This window comes from Leopardus geoffroyi, chromosome A1 (assembly GCF_018350155.1).
Source record: "Leopardus geoffroyi isolate Oge1 chromosome A1, O.geoffroyi_Oge1_pat1.0, whole genome shotgun sequence".
Classification (NCBI taxonomy): Eukaryota; Metazoa; Chordata; class Mammalia; order Carnivora; family Felidae; genus Leopardus; species Leopardus geoffroyi.
The window spans coordinates 109,057,976-109,083,995 of record NC_059326.1 but is presented as its reverse complement, the minus strand read 5'-3'; the positions used below and the strand labels follow the sequence as shown (position 1 = coordinate 109,083,995).

The 26,020-nt window shown below is 42.1% G+C and overlaps 1 protein-coding gene and 1 non-coding gene across 3 annotated transcripts in view; both read right to left on the bottom strand.

Annotated features, from left to right (window-relative positions):
* Nucleotides 1-606: 606 nt before the first annotated feature.
* The window catches only part of LOC123603431 (solute carrier family 22 member 4), a 44,024-nt gene continuing 18,610 nt past the window's right edge, over nucleotides 607-26,020 (bottom strand). Inside the window, exons 4-10 of one of the 2 annotated variants that reach the window (XM_045488329.1) lie at nucleotides 21,041-21,212; nucleotides 16,495-16,621; nucleotides 12,442-12,542; nucleotides 10,596-10,810; nucleotides 7,795-7,977; nucleotides 4,650-4,785; nucleotides 607-2,519 (exon numbers count right to left, since the gene is read on the bottom strand). In XM_045488329.1, the coding sequence (XP_045344285.1) occupies nucleotides 2,444-2,519; nucleotides 4,650-4,785; nucleotides 7,795-7,977; nucleotides 10,596-10,810; nucleotides 12,442-12,542; nucleotides 16,495-16,621; nucleotides 21,041-21,212 (1,010 nt within the window). In that variant the 3' untranslated portion in view covers nucleotides 607-2,443. The remainder of the gene's footprint in view (nucleotides 2,520-4,649; nucleotides 4,786-7,794; nucleotides 7,978-10,595; nucleotides 10,811-12,441; nucleotides 12,543-16,494; nucleotides 16,622-21,040; nucleotides 21,213-26,020) is intronic. The other variant, XM_045488336.1, reaches the window with a different exon arrangement.
* On the bottom strand, nucleotides 18,284-18,368 carry TRNAR-UCG. Its single transcript has one exon. It is a non-coding gene; the product is annotated as a tRNA-Arg (tRNA).

The following is a 26,020-nucleotide window of genomic DNA, read 5'->3' as shown; positions in this document are numbered from 1 at the left end:
CTAGAACATGTGGTGTAAGATTGGCTGCCAGTCTGAGATTGCTATTCATAAGTGCAGGATAGTGCTTTGTATACCTAATTTTAAAAGTAGTTTCTAGAGGCGCCTGGGTGGCTTGGTCGGTGGCTTGGTCGGTGGCTTGATTTTGAATCAGGTCATGATCCCAGGGTGGTGGGATTGAATCCAGAGTCGGGCTCCATGCTCAGCGTGGAGCCTGCCTGAGATTCTTTCTCTTGACCCCTCCTTCTCTCTCTGCCTCTCTCTCTTTCTCTCTCTCTCTACCAAAATAAATACATAAACTTAAAAAAATAAATAAAAGTAGTTTTTAAAAATCAGCAATGCATCTTCACTTTAATCAAATAGTATTTGGGCATGTATTGATCTACTTGATCTTTGAACTACCGAAGAGATAATCATGTCTGTACTTGTTGCCTTTATATAAACAGATTTTCAGAAGACATAAAGCACCTGCACAAACAGCAATAAAAGGTAATTATAAAATCCTCACTTTTCATATTTAGAAAAAGCTTTGAGAGCATTTTTGATATACGCATTTAAATTTTTTAATGTCTATGTATCAAACATATTCACCAAGCTAGATTTACAAAGTTTTTCAACTAAAATATTTATCAATGCTTGCTAAGTGCAAGAAAACACTATGCTAAACAGATCTACAGAGGATAAAAAGACAAACAAGGTAATGCCCCTAGCCTCTGGAAAGCAATAAGACAAGAGCCCAACTGAGTAAGGGTAACAAGTACATGAGGAGCACAGAGGAGGGAACAGCCACTACCGGTGGGAAGGAAGTTCAAGGAGAGCTTCTTGGGAGACAGCGTGACCTGCTGTCTGTGGGACAGGCTACCTAGTGCCCAGCAAGGTAGGTGGAAAAATTATCCAGACAGGCTGCATCCAAGGGGGAGACAAAAGCACTGGCTGGATGAAACTGTACAAATGACATGACATAAGCTATTCTAGGATATTCTAGTGGATTTTAAAGTAACAATCAAAAGCTAGGATCAGTGTGTCATGAGGATATAAAATATGTGTTAGAAATACAACAATAAAGAGAAAGAATTCAGGGTTAATCAGAAAAGTTCAAGATAAGGAACTTGAAATAATATGGACCATTTATTAAAGGAGTTATATCAAAATTTTGTCTACAAAATATTTAGTGAAAATTTAATCTTGGGGATAAGTATTTTTAGGAGATGATGCCACCAAGCATCATATAAAAAACCAGAGCTACCTCCTTCTATGAGCACACCGTAGTGCTGGGGATGTCAAAGGCTCAGTTGCTTTTCACTGTGCTGCTGTCGCAGAAGCCACTTTCAGAGAAAGCATGCTGCCTCAGTCTCCAGGATTAACTCCTCGCTGTGTTATCATCTCAGCATGCCTAAAACATGCTGAGACAGAGACCTGACATTTATTTTCTGAGCTTATGATAACACATTACCCCATTAGTGACCATTATTTTTTACACTGCTCATTCATGGAACCAGATGCACCCCTGGTCAGAGAGAATGTAGCCGCATACCGTGCTTAGGAAGGAATCTATTAATGGAAAGAACTGTTTTAAAAGTCTTTCCAGATTGTTGGCTTGGACAGCCTTCTTCCTGAGTGCTGATGTCTCTTGGCCATGGGGCATACAAACCATCTTTACCAATCTAACTGGTTTGTGGCTTTCCTGATTATCTGTTTACTAGCAAAATACCTTTACAACCAGTCTTAAGAAACAGAAAGTTCAATCATGAGCCTCAAAAGATCACAACAAATACAGACCATTCAAAACACTGTGAGTACAGCCGCTGAATTTTAGCAGGGAACTGTCTTGGTTTCCTTCGTAAAGGCCAACAGGTCATATGAGCCACATATCAAGGTTTCTTGATCTCTTACTGTGTTTCACTTGTAAAACACTATTGATATCTGCCATCAATTCCCCTCAAAGGATTGTATGAAATTCTCTGGATAGGAATACTGCATATAATCATTTAGTTACAGCAATATATAGGTTCACTTCAAAAATTACTCTCATTTTGAATGTACTAGTTCACTTATACACATACACACATATACTGTTATCACCTAATAGTTGTGTTAATACAAGGACATTCTTTTTATTTGAATAGTATTTGTATGTTTGAAAATGAAGGTTCATCTTTGTATGAATTTACCAGTCCTTGACCAATGCATTTTTCAAAAAAATCTTATGAACCCATTTCATTGAATTAATTAGGAAGGTGGACTATCTAGAAATGGTTTGTTTTTAAAATAAGGGGATTATCTGGAAGAGTGGCTTGGAGTTTGCTATGTGACAAGCATTTCTCAACAGCAAAGTCATCTTAGTGTTAATCCTTAGGGTTGGTCCATTTCATCAGGAAAGACTTTGGTTTCTTCATAGAGTCTTATGCATCTGTTTTTCAGGTCACCAAATGGGGTGGAAATTTTATCAGAATGAAGTTATGAGAACTTTGGGATTTTCTTCTTTCTCCGTTGAATCTCTTGTGTTTTTCCTAAGTCTGAACCTGAAAATAAGATAAGCACTAAAGAAAATTAGTCAAGACTCTTCTCCTTAAAATGCTAGAGTGATGCTGAAAAACATTTATCCAGTCAATGAACATAACTCTAGTAATAACTCAGGAGTCTAGAGTTTGTATTCTATAATTTTACAATTCTCCTCAGGAAAGGATCGAGTGGTAAACATGAAGTTCTTGGCAAGCTAAAGTTAATATTGAAATAGTCCTATCCTTAGAAGAAACAACGTTTTGGGTACATTTTGTTGTACATGTTCCTTCAGGGACCAGAATCTACTCACATACAGATTTATGTTTTTCATGGCTTGATGCTAAAGTTACTTTATCTTATGTAAACTCACAACAGCCATATGAACTATTCCTGTACAACAGACGCAAATACTGAGGTTCAGTGAAAGTTAAGTAATTTTCCCTCATTTATGCAATAGATTTGGGATTTGAAGCCAGACATTTTCACTCTAGAATCTAAACTTCTCCCACACTACCACTCATCTTTAATTGTCTGCCAGTCTGTGATATTGTATAAAGATATTTGATTTTTGTCCCTGGTTCCTGACTCAGCGCTCCTAAATCCTTTGTCATTTCCTGAGTGATAGGGGTAATAGGACTGTCTTGTCTTTTGTTCTAATGAGGCAACTCCTGGTGGGTCAGTTGATAGCTTCAGGATGGAGACTGGTCACCAGAAACACTAGGCCTTGGTTAGCAGCCTGGAACTTTCAGCCCCACCCTCCAACCTCCAAGAGAAGAGAGGGGCAACAGGTTGAATTAGTTATTGATCATGCCTATGTGATAAAACCTCCATAAAACCCTCTGAACACCGAGGTGTGGAGAGCTTCTGAATTGGTGAACACATCCATGCTCCAAAATGGCAGTGCTCCCCAGCTGCACAGGGACAGAAGGTTCCTGTACCCTGGACTCTTCTGGACCTCACCCTTTGCACCTCTTTGTACCTCACCCTTTGTACCTCACCTCTTCATCTGGTTGTTCATATGTATCCTTTATAATAAACTTGAAATGGTAAGGAGAGTGTTATCCTGGTTCTGTGAATCATTCTGGACAATTACTGAATTTGAGCACAGGGGTTGTGGAAACATCAGACTCTGAAGCCAAGTTGGATAGAAGTGTGGATAATCTGGGGACCTCATATTTATCACCAGCATCTAAAGTGAGGGCAGTCCTATGGGACTGAGCTCTTAAACCTGTGGATTCTGATGGAAACTCTGGGTGGTAAGGGTTGGAATTGAATTAAATTACAGGACACCTAGTTGGGTAAGAAGTGGTTGATATCAGGGGAAAAACTCTCATAAAATCTCACAGACAAAAAAATATATATTGAATTATTTTATTTTGTATCTCTTTATAAATATGGACAAGTATTGCTTTTCGTGTATGTATCTGCCATTGAAATTTCCTTTTCTGTCAACTGCTTGTTGATGACCTTTGGCATTTTTCCTACTGAGTTGTTGGTCTTTTTCTGACTGACTGCTGAGAGTTTCTTGTGTATTAGCTATATTAGCCCCAGGTACCTATTGTGTGTTGCAAATATTTTCCCCCTGGATTTTTGACCTTTGTTTTTAGTTATGGTTTCTTTTCTTGCTGTGCCAACAATTTCTAAAGTTTCACAATCAGACATAGCAATCTTTTCCTTTATTTCTCTTTGCTTTTCATATCATATTCAGAAAGGCCTTCTCTAAGGTTATAAAAATATATATCTTTTCTTCTGGAACATTTATGATTTTACATTAATTGCTCTTCAATTTATCTTGATGTATTTTGAAGTAGGAGTCAAGTTTCTTTATTTATACAACATAGCTAGCTGAGTTCTCTAACACCTTTTACTGAATAATCTAATTTTCCTCACTGATTTTGAATAGCTACTTTTTAGCATATACTGACTTCTCATATTTTCTTGGATTTAATTCTGAACTCTATTCTATTCCAGGGATTTCTATCCTACACCAGTATCACACTGTTTTAATTACCTTTGCTTAATAATATGCTTTATTATCTGATAGAGCTACCCTCCATTTACCACCCTTCTTTTTCAGAAACTTCCTAGCTATTCTTGCATGTTTATTCCTTCTGAGGAATTTTGGTATCAGTTTTTAAAGTTCTACTTACCCTTTCACTTTCTGCATCTGCTCTAAGGTCTCTGGTAGAGTTACTCCAAAACTTTCAGGGAGAAAGAGGGTGATGATTCCAATCAAGACAGTCAGGCTGCCCATGAGGATGTAGGGCAGAACTCTGTTGTACGCACCTGTAAGGAACAAGAACATCAATTACATATAGGGATTTTTCAGATGCTCTTGGGAATCCTTTTATCATGCTGAACAATGGTATTTGAGAGCAGTTTTAAATCTGAACATTGTCAGAAGGAAAAAGATACGTAAAATATCACAATCACAGTTTCTCTTTGGCAGATGTCATTGCCTTCATGATTTCCATACTCATTTACCTACATGATGCTGCATAAGGTCTTTCATGCCAGTTCCATTCTCTAAGCCACTGTTTAACCATGTGTGACCCATGTTCCTTTGATGGAACTATTTGCCTACCAAGTTTTCCCTCTTACGGTGGAAGAAATTTGAGAGGAGGGATGAGAGGACATCAAGGAGAGAAAGCATATTGCAGGGACAGATACTAGCCATTATGACTGGTGTGACAAGGTGTGGCCTTTGCTTTTGCCTGCAAAAGTGGGCTGCAGTGGACAGCTAGGTCCAAAGAGCCATGAGACTCTTCTTTTTTTTTTTTAATAATATTTTTTTTAAGAGAGAGAGAGCATGAATGGTAGAGGGAGAGATAGAGAGAGAGAGAGAGAGAGAGAGAGAGAGAGAATCTTAAACAGGTTCCATGACGAACTCAGAGCCTGATGTGGGGCTCGATCTCACTGAGCCACCCAGATGCCCCTAAAGAGCCATGAAACCCTTAAAGAAAAAAAACCTAAGTAATACGTTCAATCCAATTTCAATCACTAAATGTCAGGCACCGTGAATGCATTCTGCCTGGCTTTGGTTGCTTTCTGCAACATTTGCATGTCTTGGTTTTGTATGTAATTGTATGAGCCATTCCACCTCTTCCTTATCAGGCATTCCTTGGACAGGGGAATAATAGATCCTCACCTTGCTTCCCTTCTGCATACAGAGATTACAGAGGAACAACACACCCAAGAATTTTATTTGACAGAAAACATTAAACTTGAATCTTCTGCGAGGTGTCTATGTCACTAACAGGAGTAGCTATTGTGGAATAGAAAGCTCTGTCTTGGATTCCTCTGTTTCTTAGGCACCAATGGTCCACCCTTTAGACCAAGTAAGCAGGGTTTGAACGTATAGGGAGGAAGAAAGGAGAAATGACACCATTCTATATAATAATGTGCTTTCTTAGGTGTTGTTCAGGGCAGCCATGTAGAGTATGTTTAAGACAAGAAAATGCTTCATTTTCTCTGTGAAGATTTAGAGTGTACCTTTCCTGAGGATTAATATATAGTCTTTGTGTGTGTGTGTGTGTGTGTGTGTGTGTGTGTGTGTGTGTGTGTTTGAACCAGTAGGTAACCAATGGGTGACTAGGAAGAATAAGGAGGTATATCAACATCTCTCACTATCAGTCCTCAGTGGGATCTGACTTGGAGGGCCAGATCCTACATCCATTGAACAACCCACTGAAGCCCTCTGTCGTGTTATTCCAGATTGAGAATTTTGATTATATAAAAACTAAAATTTCCTGCATTACAAAAAAATATTATTAAGTAAAAAGTGAAGGATAAACTAGTAAAAATATTTACAACATATATACAAAGGGCTAGTTTCTTTCAATTACAAAGAGCTCTTACAAATCAAAAATAAACCATTCAAAAGATGAACAAGAGACATGAACAGTCAGGTCACTGAAAAACACATGCAATGTCAATAGAGACACGAAAAACTGCTCAACCTTATTTATAATTAAAGAAATAGAAATGAAAGCAACAATGATATCCATTTTTCAGATAACAGATTATCAACGATTTAAAAATTGGATAATCCCCATTGTTAGTGAGGATATGGAGAAATAGACACTCTTATATACTGATAATTGGATTGTAAATTAGTACAATGTTTAGAGGCCAGTTTGGCAATATCTGTGGAAATTTTAAATTGTTCCAACAATACATAAATGTGAATGTATGTACTTAAATGAACAAAGGGGCATAGGGGCATAGATGAATGTTCATTGTAGTATTACTTGTAATAACAAAAACCTGGAAATGACCTAAATGTCCATCCATTGAGCCTAGTTAAACACATTTTTATGGATATACGTACATTAGAAGACTATATACTAACGAAAAAGAAGGTAAGAGCTATATATACTAATAAGGAAAGGTACTGTGATACAATGCTAAGTTAAAAAAGTTGTGAAACATACTAGGTATTTATACAAGGGATACAGGTATGCTATTTTGAAGGGGCACATGCACCCCAATGTTTATAGAAGCGCTATCAACAATAGCCAAAGTATGGAAAGAGCCCAAATGTCCATTGATGGAAGAATGGATAAAGAAGTTGTGGTATATATACACAATGGAGTATTACTCGGCCATCAAAAAGAATGGCATCTTGCTATCTGCAACTACGTGGATGGAACTAGAGGGTATTATGCCAAGCGAAATTAGTCAGGCAGAGAAATACAAATACCATATGACTTCACTCATATGAGGACTCTAAGATACAAAACAGATGAACATAAAGGAAGGGAAGCAAAAAGAATATAAAAACAGGGAGGGGGACAAAACATAAGAAACTTAAATATGGAGAACAGAGGGTTACTGGAGAGGTTGTAGGAGGGGGGATGGGCTAAATGGGTAAGAGGCATTAAGGAATCTACTCCTGAAATCATTGTTGCACTATAGGCTAACTAATTTGGACGTAAATTTTAAAAAATAAATTAAATAAAAGGAAAAAAAAGTTGTGAAACAGTATGTACAGTTTTTTTGTGTTTAATTTTATTTTATGTGTATGTGTGTGTATACTTTGTGCATGCGGGTGTGTGTGTGTGTGTGTGTGTGTGTGTGTGTGTATGTTTTGCAATAAAAAACAACTGAAGGGCTATTCACTGAAGTGTTAATATTAGCTCCTTTTAGTTCTAGGGATGCGATTTGGGCTGCCCGAGAGTGAAGAGGTAAACTTGCCCTTTTTCCAGTAACTTTTATGCTGTTAGCATTTTTCACAATGAAAAAGTTATTCCTTTATATTTTAAAAAAAGAACAAATTGACAAGATGCATCTCACCGAGGTAAACAAAGTAGGGAGCAATGATGCTGCCCACTCTGGAGGCCATGGATGTAACCCCCACAGCCATATTCCTGACCAGGGTGGGGTAAAGCTCTGCAGTGAAGACATACAGCATGGAGAAAGCAGAGGTAATTCCGAACTTTCCTAACATCGCCAGACCAATGGACAAGAAGTTGTAATCTGGAAAAGAGACCCAGTGTAAATAGAGGTGGTGGGGATTTGGGGTGATGGTGGGGGTTCAGAGCTGACAGCCAAGAAAGAATTCTTGAAGACATCTTGGGTACAAAAAAGTGATTTTATTAAAGCATGGGGACAGGACCTGTAGGCAGAAAGAGCTACCTTGGGGTCATGAGGAGTTGCTAGTTACATATCCTCAGGTTGGGAGGGGGTTAGGGATAGAATAAGTCTCTAAGGAATTTTGGAAGCAAGGTTTCCAGGACCTTAAGGGACTGGGTGTTGTTACGAAAATAAGCCATTTATTACCATTTAGTAAAACCTGAGTCATGAGACGCTTCATATGTATATCAGGGGGCCATAAGCTTGGAGTATGATTGCCAGCATATATCTTGGGGGTGAGATAAAGGAAGTTATCAAAGGAATTAAAAAAATCTTTTTTAATGTTTATTTATTTTTGAGAGACAGAGAGAGACAGAGCAGGAGTAGGGGAGGAACAGAGAGAAACGGAGACAGAATCAGAAGCAGGCTCCAGGCTTTGAGCTGTCAGCACAGAGTCTGATGTAGGGCTCGAACTTATGAACCGTGAGATCATGAGCCGAAGATGGATACTTAACCAACTGAGCCCCCAGGTGCCCCAAGGGAATTTTTATATGTTAAAGTAGACTTACAGGACCCTGGGGTGTGGGGTGGGGCAGGAGAATGTTAAGCCAAGATTCCCTTTTGCCCCTAGCAAAGGGTCATCATTGAGGCAGCTCCTAGAGGAAGGTCACTGCTGGTTTCCAGGACTTGTCAGTGGGCTGTAGGCAGTAAGGGAATCTAATTTTTCATTTGCCTTAGCTTCCCTCATCACCATGGTAAGCACTTAAACCCCTTTCCTTTGTTCTTGGGTAGGCAGGAGTGTCTGAGGAATATCACACATATCCCATCCTGGGGTGGGTAGGTTACTGTTAGTCTGTACTTTGCCCTCAACTTGCCCCACACTCCCTCCTCAGAAGTGGTTTTAGAAGTGAGATTTTCTTAACTCAGTTGCTTTTGTTGTCCTTTTTGCTTGTTTGGGGATTGTTTTTATAGTATAAAGATATTCCTCAAGTAACACTTTTTCTTTAAATATCCTTTTCTTTTCTTTCTTTCTTTTTTTTTTTTAGGAGAGTGAGAGAGAGAGAGCATGAGAGGTAGAGGAAGACAGAATCTTAAGCAGGCCCCAAGCCCAGTGTGGATCCCAACATGGGGCTCAATCTCATGACCCTGAGATCATGAACTGAGCTGAAATCAAGAGTCAGACATTCAACCAATTGAGCCCCTCAAATATCTTAATAATTAGACACAAACAAAGGTGGAGAGTGACAGGTTGCTTCCTGTTTTTCTGTACTGTTTTTCTAGCTCATTTATTCCTTCAGTGACCTTCGTCCACTTTTATGTGTAACAACAGTTTCAGAGTAAGTTGTTAGCACGCTAATATAGTTAAATTTAATCCTCAAAGGGAAGAACCAATCCTTTTTATCCTGTTAATTATTAAGAAATATATATTTCTATGTATAATACTATGTATCAATGATCTATTGATAACATTTTAATAATATGATAAAGGTTGATATAAAGAGAAAAAAGAAGCAAATGTCTTTATGTGCTCTTTAACAACTTAAAGATTACAGACCATAAAAATCACTGGCCTAAGGGCACCTGGCTGGCTCAGTCAGAAGAGCACGCAACTCTTGATCTTGGAGTCATGAGTTTAAGTCCCACGTTGGGTGTAGAGATTACTTAAAAATAAAATTTTAAGGAGTGCCTGGGTGACTCAGTCGTTTGAGCATCTGACTCTTGATTTCAGCTCAGGTCATGATCCCTGGGTTGTGGGATTGAGCCCCACATCGAGCTCTGTGCTGACAGTGTGGTGCCTGTTTGGTTTTCTGCCTCTCTCCCTCTGCCCCTCTCCCCCAGCTCATGTTCTCTCTCTCTCTCTCTCTCTCTCTCTCTCTCTCTCTCTCTCCCTCTCTCTCTCTCAAAATAATGAGTCAAATCAAATCAAATCTTAAAAAAAAATCACTGACTTACACTGGACCTGGCAAGTACTACAAACTACAACACTGGAATATGTGCCTCACATAAAAGTACCAAGGGGATGATTGACAGTATTGTTCTTCCTCTCAGTGACTTCTGATTCTCTCAGGCTGACTCCTGTTTGGGCGGGGGGGAGGGGGCAGGGGGGTGGTTGTTACAAACACAGGAAAATTATGTAGTTGTCTATCACTTATCTGATTGGATCGACTTATGAAGAACTTACAATCTAAAGGCTACATAACAACAGGGCACAGTGACGAATGATGAGTTTAGTCAAGGTGCGGAGCTTTTCTAGTAAGCTTTTTTTTTTTTTTTTAATTTTTTTTTAACATTTTATTTATTTTTGAGACAGGGAGAGACAGAGCATGAACAGGGGAGGGTCAGAGAGAGGGAGACACAGAATCTGAAACAGGCTCCAGGCTCTGAGCTGTCAGCACAGAGCCCGATGCGGGGCTCGAACCCATGGACCGTGAGATCATGACCTGAGCCGAAGTCGGCCGCTTAACCGACTGAGCCACCCAGGCACCCCTCTAGTAAGCTCTTAAAATTGGTTAACTTCTTACCTTCAGGTACCAGTTGAATTAAGAGAAGCACACCTCCTCCCAAGAACAGTACTCCAGCTATGATATAGCGTCTGGGCAGGGTTTGCAACAGGAGCCAGGCTGTAATGTAGGCTGGAACTTCAATCAAGGCAGAGAGGAAACAGTTCAAATAGGCATCTCCATGTAAATTAGGAGCGTTGAGAGACAGAGCAAAGTAACCCACTGAGGTAAGCATCCTGCAAAACCACAGAAAAACACAAAAGTGATGAGAGGATGACCCGAACCACTCAATAATTCCATGATGGTCAAGAAATTGTCTAGATCTTTCTGTCCTACAAGTAGCCACTAACCACATATGGCTATTTAAAAGTAAATAAGTTAAAATTAAATAAAATTATAAATTCAATTCTTCAGTCATACTTGCCACACTTCAACCCACTTAATAGCTGCGTGGGGCTAGTAGTTACTAAAATGGACAACTCAGACATAAAACATTTTCATCATTGTGGAAAGTTCTATTGGATAGCCCTAGTCTAGATATACCAACATTCAACAATACCTACCCTGGTCTAATGAATTTCAAATTTCGTTATTTCCTGAATAGCTTGTGTACATCCTCATTCCCTTACAACTATAATTTGAAGAAAGATTGTCAGTCATGTCAGTGAACATAAAATCCAGATTTCATTCTTATCAAAAAGAAAAACGAAGATACATAGGTAATACTATGGGATTCACTTGCGGTAAATTCCTATCAATTTATTAAAACTCACTTTGGGGAAAAGAATGAAAGTCCCCATAATGGTTCAAAGTATCACACAGTACACACCCCATATCCCGTCATTACAGTGAATTTCCACATAACTGTGAAGCTTTTCTGTGCAAAAAACAACTGCCCTTTAAAGACTCCTCTGTGCAGAAATTCGCTTATTATTGACATGACCGAAAAGCAGAGGACATTTGAAAAATATTTTCAGGAGCAATGTTGGATCTTTTTATACATATTCTACTGGGTTGGGTAGCACAAGGGCTAATGCAAAACAAAAGAAAAAATGGAACGTTATCAGTCTGAGGATATTTGCGATGGTCGCATTTGGTAATAAGTACAATGCAGGCAAAACTAGGGACTAGTACTGGTTCAGTAGCACTCGAGATACATTTGCACCAATGACATACACTGACATAGAAGAAGTAAGCAGGTGTAGAGTGAGGAAAGCCATGTGCTTGTGACACACTTGCTGTATCAAGGGGCATAACTCTGTCATTGATCTCTTCTAACTGCAAAACAGGATGGCCCTAATAGCAGACTCACTGCAGTCTCTGAACCTACAATCTCTTGTGTTGCCACTGTCGGGTAGGCAGGTCTTCTTTTCTCCTTCCTCACTTCTTGGTAGATACATCATCAAATCTAGTCTACAGAGTCAATTCATTATTTCTATGCCTGAAAAATCACTGGGTAGTCTGCTATTGGCAAGGGTGAAAAGCTTATCAGAAGTCCGATGCAGTGGGGATGTTGTGACGTCATTGTTCAGCTGCCAGTCCAGCTTGGAGAAGCAGGAGCTGAATTACCCTCTCAGTCTCAGGCACCAGGAACATTAATGGTCTTCATCTCAACTACCCTAGGATTGGCAGACCCTTTCCATGTGGGCCACAGGACTGCAGACCTAAAGATTATCCCCTGTGACTTTTTTTTCAGCATCCAGTTCTGTGAGTTGAATGGAGACATTTCCAAATGGCCTAGAATTCTATAATTTTAATTTTATCTCAGGAAAACTCAGGCCATGCCCTGATGTTCCCGGTGGATTAAAGAGAATCAATTGTACACTTATGGGCTGCATGTCACATTTCTAGATCACTTGTTACTTACCACAACATCAAAGACATAATGGTAATTGTGGCAATGTTCCGAGTCCTGAACAGGCTGAGAATGAGAATTTTCTGCTGGCTTGGGAGTTTTAGTTCCTGCAGCTAAAATAATGCAAATAACCAGGAGATGAAGAGGTTAGTAAGGCAGTATCTTCAACCATGACAGTGTGGGAAAGACTAATGCTTGTAACTCTGCTTTGCCTTGAGTATGCTCAGAAGTCTGGAATTTGAGGGGAATAAGGGCATCTACATATATGATGCTTATTCTAACACTTTAAAATACTTGTGGTCCATTTTAGACAGAAGCCTTTGAAATATGTAACATTGGCTTCACTGTCTCTTCATATAAAGCCTGATTGCTAACAGCCTTTTCTTGACTCATGGTCACATCACTGTGGTGACCTTAATCACACGGAGCTGTGATCCTTAGGACCTGTGCTCCTTAGGGCCAAGCAGCCCCTAACTGCCTTGGGGTTCATGTCTGCTTTTTATATTTTTCTTGTTGTTGTCTCAGAGTCAGAACGGATTTGGGTTGACTGAGGGACCTTGGGCAAGTGACTATTCCCCCTGAGCCTCAGTTTACTTGTATGTTAAAAAGGTATAATAATTGGGAGTTGAGAAGATTACATGAGATCATATATATGTATATAAAGCTTAGCATAGTACTTGAACCATAGTAGATACCCAATACATTTTAACTATACTTATTGCTGCTACTACTACATCACTGAGGAAAAGGTGCTATTTGGCTAGTGGCAATTTCTTACTGCTGTCAATGGGCTTCCCTCCTTTATTTTTAATTTAACTAAAGTGAATTTGCCATGTGTTAGGAATCTAGATAACCAAGCTCAGTGGAACTTGTAAAAAAGTTACAAGGCCCTGAGGTGGGTAATCTTTTTGGGATAAAGTGCAAGGACATAGAGTGCATGTGCAGTAAGACGCTGAGGGGCACCTGGGTGGCTCAGTTGGTTAAGCGTCTGACTTCAGCTCAGGTCATGATCTCACAGTTGGTGAGTTTGAGCCCCGTGTCAGGCTCCCTGCTGACAGTTCAGAGTCTGGAGCCTGCTTCGGATTCTGTGTCTCCTTCTCTCTCTCTCTCTGCCCCTCCCCTACTTGTGTCCCTCTCTCTCTCACTCTCTCTCTCTCTCTCAAAAATAAATAAATAAACATTTAAAAAAAAAAAGATTAAAAAAAAATAAGAGGCCGAGGAAGGAGTGTGTACAATGAAGGAGTAAGACTGCCAGACTGGCCATTGTAGCAAGCGCTCCCCAAATACGAGCATCTGTCTTCCCAAGAATAACCACACTCTGTCCTGAAGTTCGCAGACATATCGCCTTTCTTCTTCTACAGTATTTGGAGTGTGCAGCTCTAGAACATGCCCCTGGCAGTAGAACCCTGTTATCACAACAAAGCAAAGCCCCTGCATAAACTAGTGGGAACTAGAAGTCTTCAGGGGGGTTCTGGAAGTGGTGCCAGGCATGGATAGGACCTGGGCACCAGGTCTATGCTAACACTTGGTGCTTTATGAAAATGCAGATCGCCAGATCTTACCCTGGCCCTGCTGGATCTGAATAGTTCCTGTGGGCCCTGAAGCCTAGGATTCTGTATTTTTTTAAAACAATTTTTTTAATGTTTATTTATTTTTGAGAGACACGGCATGAGTGGGGAAGGGGCAGAGAGAGAGGGAGACACAGAATATGAAGCAGACTCCAGGCTCTGAGCTATCAGCACAGAGCCTCATGTGGGTCTCGAACTCACGGACCATGAGATCATGACCTGAGCCGAAGTCGGACATCCAAATTGACTGAGCCACCCAGGCATTCCAAGGACAGTATTTTTAAAGCTCCTTGGGTGATTTTGATGACAGCCAGGTTTGGAAACCTCAGGACCAGAATATTTTTATATCCAGTGCTTGCCTCTGTATGGAGTCACCAAAATGCCTTTGAACCAGACTCGATGAGCAGGTTAAAGGTGCTTGAGAAGGAAAGCCAGAGAAGCCCCAGATCACTTTCCAAGATGATACTACTCTGTATTTTTTCCTGTCCACTGCCTCTACCATGAGATAAGAAAGCACAGTTGTGAAGAGCATGTACTTTGGCACCAGACAGCTCTAGTGAGACTTCTAGCTGTGTAATTCTAGGAAAATTACTTAACTTCTCTGTGCCTCAATTTCTTCTCCCGAAAAAAAGAGCCTAGAGTAGTATCCACGAGCTATGGCTTGAATGAACATCAAATAATTTGAATACCATGCCTGGCATCTGGTAGACTCTCCATTATCATTCTGAGCAGGCTGCACTTGCTGACGCAGGGCTCTGTGGACCCTCCTTAAGAGGACCCCTCTCCACTGTCACCGGGAGGTGAGCAGCAGAGATGAACACTGGCTCTCTTTCCTCCAACAGGCTTGTCCAATTCAGGCTCCAAATGCCTCATGGTAGGAAGAAACAAGATGCTATCAGAAGCATGTGTTTTGACACTGGACTTTATTCTTATTTGCCTCTAACTATCTCTTGTAAGTCTGACTTCTACTACTAAACTGTAAATTCCTCAAACACAGGAATCAGATCACATATCCAATAAATATCAACAAACAACCACCACAGTCCTGAGATGCCTAAGAGTTCACTGGACACTCCCCATGTCCAATAAATTATCTAAGGCTGGGAATGAAATTCTTTTTTTTAAACATTTTTTAATGTTTATTTTTGGAGACAGAGAGGCCGGGAGGTGGGGGTGGGAAGGGGCAGAGAGAGCAGGAGACACAGAATCTGAAGCAGGCTCCAGGCTCTGAGCTGTCAGCACAGAGCCTCATGCGGGGCTCAAACTCACAAACCATGAGATCATGACCTGAGCTGAAATCAGATGCTTAACCAACTGAGCCACCGGGGGAACAGAATTCCTGATGTGAAGAGTGAAGGATTCAGCAATCTCTGTCCCAGCAGCCCTCTGGGACCTTGGGTTCCTGGCACTGTAATTAACACTCCAGCCATTGCCAGGACATCTGCTTCTGACAGAGGTGCCAAAGGCCAGGGACGGAGGAAGCCCTGCAGTGGAGCAGTGGTGTGCCCACCACCCTCTGAAAGTTCTGCTTTCTGTGGAAGCCAGCAGTGCGGACTTCAATGTGGGCAGGCATACTGTTGCTGCAGCTGCCCTAGTCTTCTTTGGGTTTCCTGGGCAGACCCATATTCTTCTCCTAGCCAGGAAAGCCCTGCTCCATTCTTTCCATTCATCTAAGGGCCCCCACCCCTGGTTCAGACCTGCCTCTTCAGCTCTGAGTCTGTCTGTTCTCTTTCTCTGCTGGCACACAGCATCTACTCCTTGGATACATAAGCATTTCCTCCCTCCTAGCATCATTTATGTTTCATCTAATCTTGGTGACACTCTTAGCTACATGCTATGCTCCTTAAGCATAGGAACTGTATCTCACTTTCTCATTTTCTCTAGGACGTGGCACAGGGCATGAATGGGGACACTGCAAGTCTTCACTGTCAGGAAGTGTGGCTGCCACCATGGAATATCTTTTTCGCATGGTCTCTTGCCTTCAGGGGTGAACCTTTGAGCCTTTTGGGGTGAACCCTTGAGCCTGTGCTTTCACACCTTTAGGTTCTAGACACGACACAGCAAGACTAAAGGCATATACAGCTTCCTCAGCAGCTTTGGGATGATTCAGAGTACAGTGGGTAAATCCTGCATGGAATTTCCCTCAACTACATTTTTTTCCACTTAATGTGGACATTTAGATTATGTGATAAGCAACTGCACCAGTGGTTTGGAGCAGTACCAGTAAAAAGTTGGAAGTAAACTTGCCAAAGGAAAGGGAATTAGTATTTAATCAACACTTGCTGTATGCTAAGCAGTTTACATACATGATCGCACCTAATTCATACACAGCCTTTTGACGTGGGTTTCATCTCAGAACTTAATCATCACTATGTCTCTAAGGACTCATGCAGCACGTGGTACATAGTGGGCACTCAAAACACATCGGATTAAATTACATTCCCTGAAATCAAGAATGCATGGCTGACCTCAAGAGGGCACATCTGCAAATGTTTACCTCCATAGGATCAAAAATCACCACCGGGGCCGCTTTGTTGTTCATTTTTGCAGCTTTTTGGATGATATTTTCAGCCTCTATAAATCTTCTCTGGGATATCAACCACCGGGGAGATTCAGGAATAAACCTGGAATAAATTTTTAAGGGTTTATAATTTTTCAGAATAGCAAGCTTTCATAGTGTTCACCACAAGTTCCTCCCAAATGATTTTTATTTTGTGAAATTGTAGTGTGCCTGTTTAAAGGAAATCAGGAAGGGGGGCACCTCATAAGATTTCCATTGATAATAGGAATAAACAAAAGCACCTCCAAGTTTCAAAGTCTTGATCAAACCATAAGACCAATCATCATCAGTTGTACTTGAAGCCAGGACCAGACCATAAGGAGTAACATTAACTGTGGGTGCCTGTAAGCCAGGGCAGTGGGAGAAAGTCATCTCAAATGTAATAGCCAGGGTGGGTCATAAAAGAAACACAATCTAGTGTCTTTTTAGTGTCTCCATCCCTTGAAGAATTCCTGGGGCCCCAGCTGACGAAGCTCAAAAGTTTATCAGGTAAAGGGTGGCCAAGGCATCTGTGCTTTCTGGGCTCTTCTTACAGTCAGAGGAGAAGATGTACATATGGACACCCTCCGATGGGCTATCCCTGTGGCTCTCAACAGACTCCCAGGCCAGTGAGTAACCAAACCAGTTTTTGGGAGACAGTCAATGTTATCTTTTTTTTTTTTTTTTTAACCACATCTAGAAACTTTTTTTATTACACACACTCGACTTCTATTCTTTCCTAATTTTTCTATTTTTTCTATTTCTATTTATTTTTTCATACTTATATTTATTTATATTTTCTGTTCTTTTCTACTTTTTATTTCTCAAAATCTCTTAGCCATTCTTCTGCCATTCTTCTCTTGTTTTTCTCACCTATTTGTCAGTACTCAGTTATCCCAGAAAATAAATCACATGTAGCAGGTATAGGGGCCTCCTATAATTACATGTGCCCCTCTAAAGCCTCAATAGGAATTAATCTCAGAGCAAAACACAACTTATCTAATGGTCAACCCTCAGCCTCCTCCCCCAGCCTATTAGCACATGAGTTGAAAAATGAACCCAGTTTATATTTTTTGGAATCTACTCTTAGTTGGTCCCTGTAGCAACTGTGATGTTAGGTCACTGACCTTCAGTAATTGAGCTGTGCTGTCCAAGAGAACTTTCTGCAGTGTTCTATAGCTGTTTTGTTCAATATAGTAGCCAATAACCACATGTTGTTGAGCTAGTGTAACTAGTGTGACTGAGGAAATGAATTTTTAATTTTATTTACTTTTAATTAATTTTAATTTACATAGCTGCATGTGGCTAGTGGCTACTGTGGTAGTGCAGAATTTGAGGCCTTACTTCCCAGCCACTGTATACTTCATGTATATATACATGTATGCTTTACTTCTGATTCTGAGCAATGTCTTTCCCCCACCAGGTTGTTCTTAGAAATACTCTACCTTTCCTTCCACAGGCTTTCAGGGCCATCATTGACCTCAAGTTCCTAATGTTTAGTCAGCTAGATATTGAAAAGCTTCTATTGGTTCTTCAAGTTGCATCTATTGGCTCTTTCTCACCCCCTATACACATACTCCATTCATACCTGTAGTCACTTCTTGCCAAACCTTTTTAAAAATAATTTTTTTAACATTTATTCATTTTTAAGACACAAAGAGAGACAGAGCACAAGTTGGGGAGGGCAGAGAGAGAGAGAGAGATACAGAACCCAAAGCAGGGTCCAGGCTCTGAGCTGTCAGCACAGAGCCTGACGTGGGGCTTGAACCCACGAACCGTGAGATCAAGATCTGAGCCGAAGTCAGATGCTCAACCAACTGAGCCACCCAGGCGCCCCTTGCTAAACCTTTTAAAGGGAACTTGGGACAGGGGTGGCTGGGTGGCTCAATTGGCGACTCTTGATTTCGGCTCAGGTCGTGATCTCACAGTTTGTGAGATCAAGTCCCACGTCGGGCTCTGTGCTGACAGCACAGAACCTGCTTGAGATTCTCTCTCTCCCTCTTTCTCTGCCCCTCCCCTGGTCGTGTGTGCCCACCCACCCCCGTCTCTCTCTCTCTCTCTAAATAAATAAGTAAACATAAACAAACAAACAAAAAAGGAACCTGGGACATAAAAAATTCCCCAGACTACTGCAGGGCTCTGCATGTGTTTACTCCCATTTCCAGGCCACCATACTCAGGGCTGCTGTGATCTCTATTTTTGGATTGCCATGGCTTTTTACTGCATGGAGAATTAAGTCTAGCTGATTATTTCAAAATTTAATGGAGTACCATATGAGGTTATATACCGTAGCCTCTCTAGGTATTGAATTCAAGTTGAACAGGGGAAGGGCATTGCTAGGGAGTCTCTATAATACATTGAGCAGACAGCAGGAAGTGCAGCAGCCCTAACCTGACCCCCCAATCACCCCAACCCCCCCAGACTGATGAGTATGGCTTCCGGAATTCCCACCCTCAGGGACGAGGCATTCATAAGAAAGCTATTCTGTTTTTATAGGGGAATGATAAGACTGTTGTTAAACTTTCAGCATAAGCACTCAGCTTTGTAGTGCTGGCCCGGGGCTGCCCTCTGTCTAGGGCAGTCCTGTCCCTGGTACAGTGTGCCCACAGCCGGGAGCGCTCATGGGTCAGCCCATGGGCAACCAACAGAAGCAAGAACTCTCCTTAGGGCAAGAGTAATGCAGCTCCTCATGGGATGTACCTCCTCAGCTGGAAACCGAAGGGGCTGACCTACCAGAGTGGTTCCTTGCTGCAGTATCTGGGCCTGAGGCAAAGGTCCAAGCCCCAGAAATTAAAATCCATACTAATCTCTAATACTCAGTCAGGGCCCTTCTATTTTTATTCTCTCTTTCTCTCTCTCTCTCTCTCTCTCTCTCTCTCTCTCTCTCTCTCTCTTATAGGAGCACATACCAATAACATATTATTATACCATATTTTATAAGTACTGGTGTCTTATGCCAAAACAGCAACCAGGAATCATAGATTATTAACATCATTTGTGTGAAGAGGCAGATGAATAATCTTGTCTCATGTCTTGAGAGAATCTCTGGTCACCACCATCTCTTATAATAAATTCAGTTAGCAAGGGAATTATGGAAACAGAGACAGAAGATGTGATGAAGGTAATGTTGATGATAATGATGATGCTGGCTCTCATTCCAGGAAATTGCCCTTCTCTTGTAAATCTGGGGTGCTTCCTTGGAGACAGAGCTCTGTAGTTAATGGTCTGTCCTTATTTCCCATAAGCTTTCCTGACCCTCAGACTGGGTACCAGAAGAAACCTCCAAATCAGAATAGTAGCTAACCTTGAAAACAGTATCTCTCAAATTCCAGAGAAGGAAAAAAAGTGCTTTCTCCTCCCAGGCACATGTATGCCAAGAATTTACACTGAAAAACATAGCAGTCTTAGAGGTGATAAAAAGACAGTAGCTTGGAGTAGTCCAACCTGAGCTATCCAGTCCAAGGAGGCCAAAATGTGCTGTCAGTCTGTATGGCTGTCTAACAATTGCAGGAAGATAAAAGACCTTCTGGCAACTTCCTAGGCTATGTCCACAGGACAGGGAAACCATAAGAGCTAGTCTAAACCATGAGTTTTTAAAACTGGTCAAAGAAACTTTCATTGTGTGTAAGCAGGTACAGATCAAGCAGTTTGGTAAAACCTGTCACTGCGGGGAGATTTGATATTGATAACCTGAAACCAAACCAAGAAGGATTAACGAGAGAGAGAGAGAGAGAGAGACCCACCAGTAGAAGAAATACCCTTTCCTCTTACTTAAATATGGGGGGAGGGAACCCAAAATACAAAGAAATGGGGGAATCCCCCAAAAGAGGGTGCAACTGGAACCTTATTCCATGATTCTAATCTCTTCTCTCACCTGAAATTTCCCACATAATCATGTTGGGTGAAACTGGGACCCAGTATCTCCAAACTTGGTTATTCCCACACCAATGTGTCAAAATTGGGTGGCAGGATTATGGAAGGAGAGAACATTTCTCTAACGACTTATTAAACGAAAGTAATTCTTTCGCACTTCAAGACAAAGCAGATAAATAGGAGCAACCTACATGTTAATCACCTTGTGATAGAGAAGCCTGAGGAAATGACACTAGATGAATCCATAAGGAGAAAGAGATTTCCTAGAGACAGAACAGTGTGGAAAGAGCAGGGTGGGACAGAGTTGGAAACAACAGAACCCCACAGTAACAACTCCACAAGCAACATCAACAACCAACATCAAGTTGGGTGAGCCTGTGGGGGGAAGCCTGTGGCGGGGGCGGGGGGGGGGCATTTCCTGAGAACTGTGCTTTTCGGGGACCATGGAGAATCAAACCCCAGCACACAGGCCCACCCACAGCGAGGCAGACACTCTACGGGCTCCGAAACCCCAGCCTCAGCCAGCCGCGCTGAGGTCACGCGAGCCCACGCGAGGAGGATCCACACCAGGCTCTGGCTCCAGGCATGCTGGCCCGCAGCAGGGGGCTGTCTGGGACCGAGCCACACTCACCACCACAGGGGGATGCACAGCACCCCCGGCACCGTCAGCGCCAGCAGCAGCATCCGCCATTCTCTGATGAAGTAAGCAAACAGTGGCAGCAGCATGTAGCCAACTGCAAAAAATGTGCACACTCCTAACGTAGAGAATATAATACGAACTGACTTGCCAAGAATTTCAGTTCCTGTTCAAAACAAGGGAGGAGTATTAGCATTTTAACTCACTTTAATATTTGCTGTTTTACATCAATTACCTGGCAGTTAGAGTTCGAACTGTAATTACTTGCAAAAGGGAAGAGGCACTTGTTTGCCGTGTGGCCCAGAGGAGGCATGATCAGGGTGAAGGAAAGCGGGAAGTGATCCAAGACTTGTCACCTTAGAGAAGGATGAGTTTTCATGAGATTTTAAAGGAGCCATAGATTTATCTTTTGAAGGCCATCTATGTCACAGAAATATCATGCCCAGCCCTGAGGGGTAATCTCTTCTGAGAAGGCCACATTTCCAAAATGAGTGCCCCAGGTTAAGGAGCCAACAGGGTGCTCCAGGAGACAGTCGGGGCTCTTCTGGGGGTCTCTGTGGAGTTGTGATGCATGGAGCCTTTCCCAGAGTTCTGCACTATAAACAGACACGGGGTCTTGGGAAACAGTGGGAAGTTCATAGTTAACTGAGTCGCATTAGGACACCTTAGCCACCCTTGAGCCCTGGGAAGTGATAAATAGGGTCCAGCTGGCTCCTGAGGTACATAGGGAAGGCTCCAGCATCCAGGGCTGAATTCCCCGCAGCCACACTGTGTCCAGAGATCAGCCCCAGGCAGAAATAGTCTATTCAGACCATGGAAAAAAAAGAAGCAGCTGATTTGCTGGCCCAGCAGGTGACAGGCAGCTCTACAGCTGGCCACACACCCAGGGAACTTCATGGAGCCTCCCCAGAGCGCCACAAAGGGCCAAGACTGCTTGGCGTTGGGCCCTAGTTTGGGGAGAGGACACACAGGTGGCTGTTCGCTCTTGCTGTGCTCAGTGCCACAGGTCTTCCAGAGACATTGCCTGCCTCTTGGAGCTCTCAGTTGATATGGGGGAGTCTGAGAAGAAGCTCCTCCTGTTGTCACAGAGTTCCAGGCCCTTTCCGGAGTCCACCCTTGGTCCTCTGCCCTGAGGCAGAGATCTGGCCAAGGGCAACAGCTCTGCCTTTTATTTGAGATCTGCCCACCACTGAAGAAAAGTAACCCAGGAAACACAAAACAGCATTCAAAGGACCGTTCAGGCTTGTCTTTAAAGAGATATTTTCTCAGATGTGTTGATATGCCCTGAGCCCAGGCTAAGGAATTAAGGGCTAATTCCAGAGAAGCAGTACAATTACTACTGTTGACCCTTGAGCAATGGGTTTGAATTCCATGGGTCCACATACACAAGGTTTTTGTTTTTTGTTTTGTTTTGTTTGTTTTTGTTTTAGTAAATAAGTATGGTACTGTAAATGTATTTCTCTTCCTTATGATTTTCATAATAACATTTTCTTTTTTCTAGCTAACTTTATTATAAGAATACAGTAATAATATATTCAACATAAAAAATATGTTAATTGTGGGGCCGCTGGGTGGCTCAGTCGGTTGAGCATCCGACTTCGACTCAAGTCATGATCTCACGGTTAGTGAGTTCGAGCCCCACTTCGGGCTCTGTGCTGACAGCTCAGAGCCTGGAGCCTGATTCGGATTCTGTGTCTCCCTCTCTCTCTGCCCCTCCTCCACTCATGATCTCTCTCTCTCTCTCTCAAAAATAAATAAACATCAAAAAATACATATGTTAATTGACTGTGTATGTTATCAGTAAGGCTTCTGATCAATGGTAGGCTCTTAGTAGTTAAGTGTTGGCGGAGTCAAAAGTAATACATGAGATTTTCGACTGTGCGGGTGAAGGAGGGGTCAGTACCCCAACCCCCTTGTTCATGGGTCAATTGTATTTGGCTAGTTTCCCATTCTCACCACTTGTTCCTTATCCCCAACCCATTTCTTCCTCAGCATGACTTAGAGGTTTGCCTCAGTGGTTCCCTCTTGAACAGCCATTGCTAAAAAGCAGACTGTTAGAAATGTGCGCCTCTCACATCCCAGACTGTGGGCAACAGCCCTAACCACCTGGGGCCTGTTATAGCCTCTCAACTAATTTCCAAAAATAGGGCCTGACTTCTCTGAAGATCATGAGTGTTAATTTCAGGTATTTTCTTACCTCACTAAGGACCCTCCTACCACTCCATAGGCAGACTCACCATGCCATGTTTCTAAACACTTTGGCTGCAATTATTGTGATGTGAGAATGGATAGGGGGTGCTTTATTCCTAAGCAGAGATTCAGAAGTGAAGCAGCAGAGGATTTGGTTGTGGAAAAGAGAAAGTGCACAGGACCAAGGGAGAATCTTGCAGAATTGTGAAGCAAGGGAGCTCCCCCATACTTCCACGATCCTGATAAGAAAGAAAAGCGACACCACTGGGTTCCTGGATAATCTCTGTCTCTAAGCTCCAGTGTCAGGGCAGAACAGAGTTGTTCTGACTTTGCAGAGTACCCATGGGACACAGAGCTTTTTAAACCTACCTCTCTGCCTTTCTGTGGAGCCACATGAATGGCATGAACCTGAAGAGTTCCTTATTAGCACAACTTCCTGCTCTGTGACTTTTAGACCATCACCCCTCTTTAAACATTATCATTGTCCTCGTCATCACCATCATCTTCACACTAGCATTTATTTTGAGCCGGCACTTTGAGTCAGGTTCTAGACTAAGTGTTTACATCTATTATCTCTTTGAAGCATCACAATAATTGTGCAAAAATGAATATTACTTCTGTTTTACACATAATCAGCTGAGACTTAAACAGCTGAAGCAAATGGTCTCACTTCACACCATGTATAAAAAATCACCTGGGGGCAAAGCCTGGGCCTTCTCAACCAGTCCTTCACCTGAGACTCCTAAAGGAGACATTCATGGGAGATGGGTCATGCCATGGTCTCCTTTCAAGAAGCCAGGATTTGTGTTTTCCCTTCCTGGGCTGGTCTTCGAACCAACTGGAGGCCAACCCAGCCCTCTCAGAGGAATGCTAAGAGAGGAGCCTTGATTCCTGCAGACCTTTCACAGGCTGTAGCTGCCCCACAGGTGACAGCAGTGATTTCTGGTTCTCCTGGCTGGGAATGCCTCTCCTGGCCTTGTTTACACCCTAGGTTTTTGCTTCTAGTTGGTCTTGGTCTAGTTGGTTCTTGGAGTGTCTCTTGGGAGTAAGACTCTGTCATCTAAGCCAGAAGGGCCTGTCCTGGCCAGGAGTGTTTGCCTTTTGCCTGTCACTACCCCCTGAAGCTAAGTGCTCTCTCCAAGAGGGTACTCTGTCCAAGTGGGTGACTCAGGGAGGGCCAGGCTCACTTCTGCATTGATCAAGGCCCTTCTGTGGGAGTCATCCCAGGAACCACTGAATCCATTCCACATGGAGGCAGGACATGCTCTTCCATGAATGACTAACACAGGCCTGTGGCAGACCCCAGCTCAAGAAATAAGGTGGGGCAGTTGCCAGAATCAGGAGTAGGAGGCAGGGGCCCCTGGGTTGTGAGTACAGAAATCATATGCAGAGTGGCACCTGCAGAAAGCCTGGGCTCCTTGACACTCGCTTACTACTAGAGTAATTTTGATAAGTCCTACTTCATGGAGTTCTTATTACAAGGACTGAGATACTGTGTGTAAAGTGCCTAGTAGAGCATCTGGCATATGACAGGTTCTCAGAAATAGCTAATTCTTTTATCCTTGTCAAACAATTGAAATATGCTGGATGTCAGAGGAATGATGGGAAGTATGGTGCCTTTGATCAAGAGGTCAGACAGTAGAACCTCTCTTTGCTCCCTGGAAAATACTCAGAATTCTCTCCAAATTAACAGATATTCCCCTACTCAGGGCTACTTCTCTCCCTTCTATGAACCTAAAGAGATCATTCTAGTTAAAAGTAACATTTCCTGTCCCTGCATATATCCAGCATATAGCCACCCCTACCTCACCCATGTCTCATGTCCTCAGTAACAACTGCATTGACTGCCTCTGTTGACCAGATGTAAACTCCTTGATAACAGACAAGCGTGAGTCCTTGCTCCTCCCTGGGTCCCTCCAGATCTTTCTTCACATGATGCAGTGCAAAAAAGGGGTGACAACAAATTTCTGCCTCTTTTTAATGTATTTATATCCCATCTCATCCCTTGAAGTCTTTGAGGTAGATAACAATTTGAATACAATAAGAAAATGGTAACATTAAAGTAAAATACAAAGAAAGGTAAAAGTTATGCCTCGGAGAAAAGAACAAAAAATATGCAACTGATCACTTTGAAAAACACTATGGCACTTCCTTAAATGGTTAAACATAAAATTACCATATGACCTGGCAATTCCACTCCTAGGTATATATACAGGAGAACTGAAAAACACATATCCACAAAAAACTCTGTACTCATATGTTTGATAGCAGCATTCTTTTTGATAACCAAAAAGTGGAAACAACCGAGATGCCCATCAACTGATGTATGGATGAACAAGATGTAGTAAATCACTCAATGGAATAATGATTCATGCTATAGCATGGACCAACCTTGAAAATATCAAGTGAAGCAAGTCAGTCACAAAGGTCACATATTGTATGATTCCACTTATCTGAAATGTTCAGAATAGATAAATCCATATGGACAGAAAGTAGATCAGTGGTTGCCAAGGGCTAGGAAAAGAGGAAAATGGGGAGTCCCTGCTAATGGGTACAGAGTTTGGGGGGAGGTGATGAAAAAGTCCTGGAGTTAGAAAGAGCTGATGGTTGTACAACTTTGTGAATATAGTAATAACCACTAAAATACACATTTTAGGGGCACCTGGGTGTCTCAGTAGGTTAAGCATCCAACTTGAGCTCAGGTCATGATCTTGTGGTTCACGAGATCGAGCCCCATGTTGTGCTCTGTACTGACAGCTCAGAGCTTGGAGCCTGTTTCTGATT